Source organism: Myotis lucifugus, unplaced genomic scaffold (assembly GCF_000147115.1).
Source record: "Myotis lucifugus unplaced genomic scaffold, Myoluc2.0 scaffold_7, whole genome shotgun sequence".
NCBI classification, from domain to species: domain Eukaryota; kingdom Metazoa; phylum Chordata; class Mammalia; order Chiroptera; family Vespertilionidae; genus Myotis; species Myotis lucifugus.
Genome location: NW_005871055.1, coordinates 10,264,573 through 10,276,596, shown reverse-complemented (window position 1 = coordinate 10,276,596; position 12,024 = coordinate 10,264,573). Strand labels below are relative to the sequence as shown.

Below are 12,024 nucleotides of genomic sequence, written 5' to 3'. Positions count from 1 at the left end.
TTTGAATAGGATATGAATACTTTGGGATCTAATAATGAATGGTAATTTTTTCTGCCCATATAGAAAGTGCTGGTATTTGAAGTTGTTAAACTTATTTTCTTATCTACAAAGATTGCCAATGATTTACAAATGTCATGGAATTATTTTCTGTGAAAAATGTTTTGAGAATCATATCAGTATCTATTATGCATGTAATGATTAAAGCCTGGTTAAATGCAGTTTTCCCCAGAGGCAAAGAGGAAGCTAGATGTGTTAGAGGAAACACAGGTAGTAAGGTCATACCCAGCTAGTCCAGGTAGTCAATATGCTAAGTTAACATTAATAAAACTCTTGAAACAGAATATGTAATAAACTCAGGACTTCTTTATTGTGGAATTGGCTAACAGGTGGATTAATTCATATAGGTATGTATTGAGTACCTAGTGTGTACCAAGCACTGTTCTATGACTTCAGTAGTGAATATGACAGACATAGCAGTCTTGCTTTCACAGAGCATTTTAGTTATTATTGAAGGAATTTAATGGAAAAATGTCCAAGTCTGGCATACCACTATTTCACCTGTGTCAGGGACCTGTGGCATAGTCTCTAGACACAGTTGGTGGTACTTTATTGAGATTCCTTCATAGCCAGCTATATAATAAGTTAAAGAAAATTATAAGGTCTAATTGATACTTTAGGTGCCTTCTAAAATTCCACGGGTGTTGGACATCTGCAAAATTCACAGACATAAAGGGTATGTGAAGTAGATTGGTTAGGAAATTGTTATTCTATTATTAAATGTTCTCATTTAATAGAAGTACTTTTTCGTGAATTCTCGTATAATTTAATTTACAAAAGAGAAAAAGATGTGTGTACACAATTTAAAGGGAAACCTATCTGTCATCTGAATTTGAAGAATCACTGTTAACAATTCTCTGTGCATGGATAATATTTTTCATTGACAGCCCTAATTGTTTCTGTGGGTAGATGCACATTTGTATTCAGGAAATATTAGTTTTCAGCCTTGCTAAAATCCTGATTTGATTTTTTTTAACTCTAGGTTTTTTACTTAACAGATTGAAGAAAGGCATTGAGGCTGTAATTTAAATATTCTCACTTTGGAAATTCCTTACTATAAATTACTTAGTTTGAACTTTGAATTATGGTAAAGTTATGGGACTACATGTACTGTAACTTTGACTTCTAGCATCAAGAATATTCAGAGTGTGAAATGAAGTGAGTGGTATAATCAGAAAGGGTCTGAAAAGAACCTAAGACCTCATGTAGTAGTTAATGTCCTTGCCTTTGGGCAGTAATATACTAAAATTATGTTGTTTATTCTTTGAAAGGAACATCTCCAGAGGAGAAGATTCCGAAGTCACCCTTGGTAATACCTCTTAATGACCCAGAAACCTTAGTTGGTTAAGAAATTAGGAAGCTTTTCCCAAATATACATCCTGAAGTACTATTTTATTTCCCTCTTTTCATGCTCTTGCTAGCAATAGTGGGAAGTGGCTCAAATGCTTTTCATATCTATGTATATAAAAACCTAAGCAACCGGTCAACCGTTCGACTGGTCACTATGACACGCACTGACCACCAGGAGGCAGATGCTCAATGCAGGAGCTGCCCCTGGTGGTCAGTGCGGCGGCGGCAGCAGGCTCAGCAGGGCCAGGATGAGCGGGAGCGGCACGGTGCCTGGCTCGGGCTCCTCCCCGGCTGCCTGCCACTTTGTGCACTACTACATCTCTCAGGGGATGTCAGACTGCCGATTTTGGCTCAGCCCCCCAAATTGGGCCAAAACCGGCAGTCCGGCAAACCCCAAGGGGTCCCAGATTGCAAGAGGGTGCAGGCTAGGCTGAGGGACCCCACCGGTGCACGAATCTGTGCACCAGGTCTCTAGTATCTCAATAATACGTTTTTTGTATTTATTTTTCACTAAAGAAAGTTTTGAGGATTAAAATATCAGAAAGGTAGAAAGAACAGAAAAGCTAATATTCATTGGTATTACACTATGTAATATGTAATCAATACTAATTCTTGTGCACTTTTTCTTGTGCATTTTTAAAGACTTAATGGTATGAGTAGCGTGTATACATTTATTTTTCCCATTGTAGAATAATTCATGTTCACTGAGGAAAAAATTGGAAAGAAATTTGCCTGCGTTGCCAAAATAATGATTAACATTTTGTTATATATATTTTTTATGTTTGCTTTTTATTTAAAAAAAATTATAATTGTCATTGTAAGCATTTTTCTTTAACTACCACGTAATAATGAGCACCCACTCTATGCCAAATAACTATTCTCAAGAAACTAGAAACACCAATTAGAAAGGATATATGCACCCCTATGTTCATAGCAGCACAATTCACCATAGCTAAGATTTGGAAACAGCCTAAGTGCCCATCAATAGATGAGTGGATTAAAAAACTGTGGTACATCTACACAATGGAATACTACACTGCGGTAAAAAAGAAGGATTTCTTACCATTTGCAATAGCATGGATGGAACTGGAGAGCATTATGCTAAGTGAAATAAGCCAGTCAGAGAAAGATAAATACCACATGATCTCACTCATTTGTGGAATATAATGAACAACATAAACTGATGAACAAAAACAGATCAGAGACAGAGAAAAATCGATGAGACCGTCAAACCTCAGAGGGAAAGTAGGGAAGGGTGGGGGTAAGGGGGAAAGATCAACCAAAGGACTTATATGCAAGATTATAGGCCTAACCAATGGACACAGACAACAGGGGGGCTTGGGCATGAGTCGGGGGGATAGGGGGTAATGTGGGGATAAGGACACATATGTAATAACTTAATCAATAAAAAAATAAAATAAAATAAAAATTACCTAAAAAAATTTTTTTTTGTTTATTGATTTTAGAGAGACAGAGGGAGAGAGAGACATCGATTTGTTCCAATGCACTTATTGATTGATTTTTTTATTATATATATATATATATATATATATACACACACATATATATATATACACACATATATATACATATATATATTTATATTTATATATTGATTTCAGAGAGGAAAGGAGAGGAGAGATAAAAACATTAATGATGAGAGAAAAATCATTGATTGGTTGCCTCCTGCACACCTCCTACTGGGGATCAAGCCAGCAACCTGGGCACGTGCCCTTGTCTGGAATCAAACCTGGGACCTTTCAGTCTGCAGACCGATGCTCTATCCACTGAGCCAAATCAGCTAGGGCCAAATAACTATTCTTGATGCTGGGAATACAGCAGGAACAATAGTCCGAAAGCTTACATTTTGGGACTGTCTGACATGAAAGCGTGTAAAATGAATAAATATTATTGTAGGGAGTGCTACTTATTGTGAAGAAAAAAATAGGGTAAGAGTTTAGAGAATAACTTGAGAAAAACAGTGAATATTCTTGGGAAATCTGAGGAGGTGCCCCCCACTTTTTTTAAACTATATACCTAAAGAATATGCTTACTCCCGTTTGAATCAGTTTGAAATATTGCTTATCCTTGGAGATTGTTATCTTGTGTAAAGAAGTAAACAAAACAACAGTTTTAAAAATAAGTTACATTTGCATATCTCTAACCTTGAAGTTAATGTCACTTGTTTGAATAGAAATTAAATCAGCCCTGGTATGTCTTAAAAATATTAATCTGGCTAAAACTATTGTTACAGCATGTTCATCCACCCTCTTTTTTTCAATTAAGGTGTAATTGACATACAACATTATGTTATTTCAGTTGTAAACGTGAGTTAATATTTGTATATGTTGAGAAATGATCACAAGTGTAACATACGAGTAGAGATCTGAATAATGAGGTAAAGAAAGATCTAGGCAGAAGAAATAGTAAGGGAAGGTGCATGCTCTGTATTTTCGGAGCAACAGGAAGGATGATGTGACTAGAGCTTACATGGGAGGAAGTAGAGAGTAACAGGTGTAGAGACGTAGCAAGGACCAAATATTGAATATCCTTTTAGGTCATAATAAATATTTTCTATTTTCCTACTGCAATGAGAAGCCATTACAGGGCTTTTTATAGGAGGTGACATCTGATTTCTATTTCTGAAAGATCACTTCAGTTCCTAGATGAAAATATACTGTAAAGTGGCAAGAATTAAAGCATGGACTAGTAAGAGATGACTGTACTTTGGTTTAAATTGCTAGGTTTGGAGGTGGTAAGGAGATCTGATGCAAAGGAGAACCAAGGATAAGGACAATGAGGGAAGAAGGAATCAAGGATGATTCCTAAATTATCCCTTTTGGCCTGAACAAGGGGAAGTGAATGGACTTGTATGGGTACACTGGGGAAAATCAGGTGTCAGGGAGGCAGGGGGATGATTTCAAATAAAAAAAATGCCTAATAGATATGTCAGTGGAAGTATCGAGAATCAAAAGCATTTCATAAAAATTGTAAGACAATTTTCTAGAGTAAATCAGTTTAACTTAGCCTCTGTTAAGGACTGTTGCCCAACTTAGAAATGTTTCTTTTGTTTCTCTGTTATACTAAAATGCTGTCTAGTAGACTTCTGTGGGAAAGTTGTATTTTTTTTTTTCACTTTACTGTCTTCAGGCTCCTGTATTTAGATTTTTATTTTAATTTTGGTGGATTCTACATAACCACAAGTGAGCCAGCTTTTTGGCTTGAAGGTGTGTGTTTTCTGCACAAATGTAACGAGTGATCCTAGAAACTTTATGCTTCAAAGTATCTTACATTCAAAGGGGTGAGTTTTTACACAGAAAATAAGAGAAACATTCTGTAGGATATAGGCTCACTTTGTAAAAATGGCAAAATTTCTCTTTAACTTTCAAAAAAAAAAATAATGGATTTTTGTTATTTGCCAAGTGACTCAAGTTTATTCACACTCAAGTTTACTTTTTCTCTAATTTTTGTTAAACATCTTTGTTAGTAATTTTATTTCATACTAGGATCATAACTCATTTACTTACATTTTCCTAATCAGTTAATTGATGACACAGGTTAGGGGAGTAGAGAGAATTCCCACAATTTCACACTTAAAAATTTTTGTTTTTTAATGATATCTTAGGAATATGCTTAAGTTTCATGAAACAAGATATTCAACCTTTATATAGTCTTCTACATACTTTGTGTGTTAAGATGGTCAGCCTTTTAATGTATTGTTTTATGTACATTTTTGAATTGCCTGAGAAAAAATAATTTATTAATTCTTTCAATTAAGTATGACTCCATATAGACTTTTAAAACAATATTGATTTCAAATTAACATCATGATTTCCGGGGAACAAAGTATACCCAGATTAAAGTTTCTAATACTCTAAGGATTTGAATCTTAGCTGTACTAGTGTACTAACTTGGATAAATTAGTTAACCTCTTCGTGCATTTAGTTTTCTTATTTCTTTTTTTTTTTAAATGTATTTTATTGATTTTTTTACAGAGAGGAAGGGAGAGAGAGATAGAGAGTTAGAAACATTGATGAGAGAGAAACATCGACCAGCTGCCTCCTGCACATCTCCTACTGGGGATGTGCCCGCAACCCAGGTACATGCCCTTGACCGGAATTGAACCTGGGACCCTTCAGTCCGCAGGCCGACGCTCTATCCACTGAGCCAAACCGGTTTCGGCAGTTTTCTTATTTCTTATTGGGAGAAAGTGGCCTAGCCCAACCATTGTTGCTTAGGATTAAATAAATTAATATGATGATTAGAATAGTGCCAGGCACATAGACACTCTGTAATTGGTAGGTATTTTTATGATTCCAGCTATCATTATCCTATAATGATAAGTTACTTTGTATATGATACTTGCTTTCTAAGTAAAGCTGACTCTGAGGATTTGAACCACACTGCTGCCTAATGTTTTCTTTTCTGAATAGCCTTTAGCAAATCACATGTTAAATATAAATTGATATGGGTAATTTGGTATGTCAGATACAATGATATAGTCATGTTTGATTGAATTGTTGAATTTGTAAAATTTCATATTAAGCTCATTGCAAATTATGTTGTAAGATGTTTAAAGATTGTTTTAATTGTTAAGCTTTTCAGTATTGGTCTATTTTAACACATGTAATAGAAGTATGGTTCAAGTTAAATATGTAATTATAAATTTTATAGTAGTCACATTAAAGAGAAACAGGTGAAATTAATTTTAATAATATCTTAATATATATAAAATATTATTTTAATGTGAAATCTATATTTAAAATTGTTGACATTTTATGTAATTTTCATATTAAGACTAAAAATCAGGTGTATATTTTAAACTTAATGTACATCTCAATTTGGACTAGCCATATTTTTAGTTTTCAGTAGCCATGTGTGGCCAGTGACCACATATGGGATAGCACAGGTCTAGATATATTGAAAATTTCTGTTTAAGGGATCCTTTTATTAGTCTTTTCTTCTTAATTACTAGCATTTCAATGCTTCTGAACTAAAAATCCTGTAGATTTAAAATATTCAAAAGGGAAATTTATTTAAGATAGGTAATTTTCAAGCATATAAGCCAAATGAAATTTAGAAAAGCACATGCTATCATCTGTATATTAAAATGAAAATATTTAAAATAAGCAATAACTGTCAGCAGATCAATTAAATACGTGATCTCCTATGTGCTTAGCATTAATTTTATTGATAATACTTGTTAAGCAGGAGTAAGGTTTTGGGGTAGCTAGATCCTAGATGTTGTGTATGTACTAGTATAGTAAAGATAAATTAATTGTATTGGGTAACAGTTGGAGATAGTTTTTTATGTCTATATTTTTGAAATCACACTTTATATCATATATAAGTAAAATATGACATTTTTATTGTGGTTTGTTCAGAACAAGATTTCTATTTTCCATGTACCCATTATTGGAAGGAAAAAATTTATAGACTCTCATGACATGGAATTGTTGGTTTATTGAAAATTTCTATTTTGTTCATTCTTGCATAAGATAATGAAATAAGTCAAGCTTTACCATTGAACTTTTGTTAACCAATATACTGTCAGAAAATCCACTATTATTCTTTCTTACTAAAGGTAGGATTTTCTACAACTGACTAGTTCACTTTATTTTACTTTTTTAAAAAAATCTCAGGTCGCTCTTACTCTGTATGTTCTCCAAGAATGCTTAATCAGTGTCTGGAGTCCTTGGTGCAGAAAGTGCAAAGTGGAGTGGTAATAAACTTTGAAAAAGCAGGACCAGATCCTTCCCCTGTAGAAGGTATTATCACACTTTTCTTATAGACATTCTAAACTTGCTGTATCAATTATTCATCTACAATTGAAAAATAAGAGCCATAGACCTTTTTAAGCAACCTCATATTCCTTGTTAGTATTATAATGTTGTCTCTCTCCTGTATATATGCTTCTCCCATGTCCTTTAATTCACAGGAGCGAACTCTAGGTGTTTGTTTAATTCCTTAGCACTATTTTTTTCTAAGGATCAGACTGGCCAGAACCAAATGATTTATGTGGTTCCAAACACGAGGAACCAGCCTTTACCATTAAACTGAATTATTTAACTCCAGCTAAGCTCCACCTAGCTTTATTCCAATATTCTATGATCATGAACTATTTATATTAAAAGGTGTAAGGAGTTACCTTAGAACCAGTGGACAACTATTACATCTGGACCCTCTGCATTATACAATGGAGCTTATAACAAGAATTAGAAAGTCATTAACGACACTTGGCAGAGGTGATCCACAGAGTGGGAGAAGAGAAAGGTCATAGAGATGAAAAAATGGGTATCCTCAGAGAGGGGGATTATAGGAAAGGAGCAGAAGACAGTTAAGATTATATAAATTGTATCATTGTTTCTGTTTTTTAAATTTTTAATTGAATTGTTAGGCATGGAATGTATTTATTTTATTTTAGTACTTGGCTTAAAGTTAGGCACTAAATAAATGTTTAGTTGAAGAGAGTTGCTATTTTGGTAGAATTATTTCAGATTAAAGGTAGGTATTTCAAATCTGGATTTGCATATTAAGTTTTTCTTTAGTTATTAGGCTTTAGTTAAAATGATTACTTTTTTAGCAATACTTATCTAGTATTTCCTAAGCCAACCACAATGTTGAAGATATTGAGTGTTTGCCTTTATCATCTGGTGGGGGAAACATCATTCATTAAATAACTATTTACCATGAAGTATGTTTTACATATTCTGATTGGGCAAGCAAATGATACTGTAAGCCCTCCTTTCAACTGCTGAACTCATAGTTGACATTTGCAGACTTTACTCTCTAGTAAATTTTAATCTCATATAAATGTTAAGCAGTTGTGATAGTATTGTACCATTTAAGAAAACTAGGCAAATTCAGAATTGAACAAGTATTGGGACATTTTTATTAAGTAATAAGAGATATAATTGAACTTTTTGATATTTTTCCCCCTTAATGATAGATGCTTTTTTTGTGTGTCAATTTCTTTGCTATAGATGGGCAGCCAGATATATCAAGGCCTTTTGGATCTCAGCCTTGGCATAGCTGTCACAAACTCATATATGTCAGGCCAAATCCCAAAACTGGGGTTCCTATAGGTCATTGGCCTGTTCCAGAGTCTTTTTGGCCAGATCAGAATTCTCCAACACTAGTAAGTACCAGAGAAACTGTGACTTTGTAATAGTAACCATTTCGTTGTTTTTCATACTAGTTTTACTATTATCAGTTAAATGTGTGGCTAGTTTACAGGAATCAGAAAGATGTTCAAAGTGCTATGATAAGCTATTAGTTGCTTTAGTATACTGTATTGTTTGTTATGTAGTAATGGAAAAACAGTCATCTGTTTTCTTTAGAATCTAATACTATGCTTATGTTTTTATTATTAGCATCTGGGTACAGAATCATAAATATAAGGAGTTTCTCTTTGGACTCTAAACATAATGTAACATAAAGATTTGTCTTGGAGACATAATTTGGAACTTAAGTGAAGGCTTCCACAATAATTTTGATGGTTTGCTTTCAATCTTTTAGGAGTTGACTTGCATGGTTTTAGTTATATTCAATGTTGAAAAGATTTTCTGGTCTTGTTTATATGAATTATTATTATTTAAAATATATTTTTATTGATTTCAAAGAGGAAGGGAGATGGAGAGAGAGAGAAAGAAACATCAATGATGAAAGAAAATTATTGATTGGCTGCCTTTCTGCACCTGGGATCGAACTGTGACCTCCTGTTTCATAGGTCAACACTCTACCACTGAGCCACACCAGCTGGGCTACATGAATTATTTTTTAGAAACAATGAGGCTTGCCATAGCTGGTGTGGCTAAGTGGATAGAGTGTCGGCCTGCAGACTGAAGGGTCTAGGGTTCAATTCCGGTCAAGAGCACACACCTCTATTGCAAGCTTCTCCCCGGCCTGGGCCCTGGTCCGGGCTCGTACAGGAGGCAACTAATCAATGTGTTTCTCTCACATCGATATTTCTCTCTGTCTTTCCCTCTCTCTTCCATCCTTTCTAAAAAACAAAGGAAAAATATCCTCTGGTGAGGAATAAGAAAACAACAAAAGAAACAGTGGGGCTTATTAAATGACATATATGAATTATCAGTGTTCACTATATGGTTTTTCTAATAATAGGGTAAATTTATACAAAACAATCTAATCTTGTTAATATATTTTCTTTTGCATTAGTATATTTTTCTAGTATTTGAGGGCATCATGGCTATTTTGTGGGAGAGCATGACATATTACCCTTAGAAGAATTATGTTTTTATTACTTTGAAGATAAGAATTATATTTCAAATACCATTAAGCAGTCTTGAATGTTTCATATAGCTATCATTTATGAATTAAACTGAATCCTATTTGACACCTTTTATACTTTAAACCTATATCAACTCTTCAGGATAATATTTACTTTTAATCTACACAAGCTCTATAAAGTGATATTTCTTTTATTCATTTGGGGTTTAATGAAATTAAGGTTTTATAAATTTCAGTGAAGGTATCTTCTTTATTCCTTTTCTTTTTTTCTTATTGAACCATCATAGTTTTTCCAGTCTGGCCTTATAGAGAAATTCTCAATTTCTTTGTTCATTTTACTTTCTCTTCTGGAGCTCTTTCAACTCTTATAGAACAGATAACATATTTGTATGAAATATTGTCTTGTTGGTTATTCAGTCTGTAGTCTTTATTTAATACCTACAGTAGTACATATGGTACTTTGTTGAGTCCTAATAGAAATTCAAAATCAGGATCACAAGCAATATCTATTAACATTACTCTAGTTGTCTATTGCAAATTATTACAAGCCATAGAGGAATTTGAAGTGTGGATAGGATTTCAGTGGGGAGAGAAAATAGTATGAGAAAAAAGTATGGAAGTAAATAGATCAAGGTGTATTTAGAGGAAAAACAAGTGTATTCCTGAGTAACGTGGGTCAAAACACATATTGAGAGTACATTGAGAGTACTATTAAATGAGCCAAATTGTTCATGACTTTAAGTGCAGGGTTAAGGAATTTAAGCTTTTTTCAGTGGGACTGAAAGGATAACTGATGACATTTTTTACAGAGTGCTTTAGGAAAATTGATCTGGTAGTTGTTATTTGCAGCAAAAGTAGATGTGTTGGAAGGTAGTCAGGTTTCCTATTGGGCAATTGCTATAGTTCACATAAGAGATATTAAGAGTTTGGATTAAGATGATAGAAGAAAGAATCATAAGAAAGATGATAATGGGAAGAACTGGCAAAATTTAGTGACTAAAGGATATTAGAGGGGAAATAAATTTTTATTTCAAATAAAAAGTATTGATATTGAAAATAAGTGTGATTTATTAGAGACTGATTCTGAATTTGAATCATGGCTCTACCAGTTATTAGCGAAACCTTAATTTCCTATCTGTTAAATAATTATAGTAGCTCCTATCTCATAGGCTTGTTTGGGGGATTAACTGAAATAATGCAAAATTTGTTTGCCAAATTCTAGAGGATTCCCTCTGCCTCTCTTTTTCTCTTGACCTCAATATTTTCATCCAAAAAACAAGTGAGTTTCATGGACTGATTCAATAAGCAATGTGTTAGGTACAACTTAGGCACAGGAGCATGAGATGAATAAAACGTAGTGCTCGCCTTGTTGACCTAACCATTTTATAGGAAGGTCAGACATATAAACATAGTAGAGTACAGTGTGTTAACTGTAATAGGGGAGCAGACCAGAACCCAGAGGAGGTGGTGCCCAATTGCCTGGTATGTGTTTGGGATACAGGGTGGGGATGAGTATAAGGAAAGAAGTCTTTTAGTGGTTGATACTTGCCAGTTCAGACTTCAAAACTTTATTTGCAATATGCAAGGGAGAAAATACTAAAGCAGTCAAGGATAACATGTGAAATACAGGAACATGAAAGATGATCTATTTGAGCAGTTGCAAATAGTTTGGCATGGCAGGAGCACAGAGTGTACACAGTGTGGTGGTTGAAAGGCAGATGGGGACCAGATCATTAAGGATCTTTGTGTATGATAAAAGAGTCTGGACCCTATTTTCAGGTGATTGGCTATTACTTTTATCAAATACTTTCAGGTAGGGTAATTACATGATCATATACATTTCATGGCCTTAAAGGGTGCTGAATAATTAGGGAGACTAGTTAAAAATAAGCAGTTGTACAAGTCTAGTCTGAGAAATGAAGACATGAATTAGAGTGATAAGAAATAGAAGATAAATTTCTATAGAGATGGGAATTTAGTACTGACCAAGGGTAGTAACTAAATACTGAGCACCTGCCATGTTTGTATTCTGCTAAGTGGCTTGGAATTTATGGAATCTTTATCTAGATCTTTGTGACAGTTAAATATGGAGGATAAATAGAAGATATTAAGGATAATATCTAGGTTTTTGGAATAGGTTTTGTGGTTTGGAGGAGAAATAACAAATTGGATTATAATGTATCTGAGGGACCTATAGGAGATTTAGTTTATGTCTAGCAGGCTGTTGAATACATAAGAAATGAGAGGGATGCCCTAACCGGTTTGGCTCAGTGGATAGAGCGTCGGCCTGCGGACTCAAGGGTCCCAGGTTCGATTCCGGTCAAGGGCATGTACCTTGGTTGTGGGCACATCCCCAGTGGGGAGTGT

At 34.2% G+C, this 12,024-nt stretch overlaps 1 protein-coding gene across 11 annotated transcripts in view; it reads left to right on the top strand.

Moving 5' to 3' along the window:
* The window catches only part of INTS6 (integrator complex subunit 6), a 111,477-nt gene that overhangs the window by 67,551 nt on the left and 31,902 nt on the right, over positions 1 to 12,024 (top strand). For 9 of the 11 annotated variants that reach the window (XM_006083562.3, XM_014449319.2, XM_023748745.1 and 6 more), the window contains 2 exons: positions 7,050 to 7,175; positions 8,391 to 8,545. The exons of 1 other annotated variant lie outside the window; for it this stretch is intronic. In XM_006083562.3, the coding sequence (XP_006083624.2) occupies positions 7,050 to 7,175; positions 8,391 to 8,545 (281 nt within the window). Of the gene's footprint in view, positions 1 to 1,328; positions 1,367 to 7,049; positions 7,176 to 8,390; positions 8,546 to 12,024 lie in introns of all 11 variants that reach the window. One more of the 11 variants, XM_014449327.2, reaches the window with a different exon arrangement.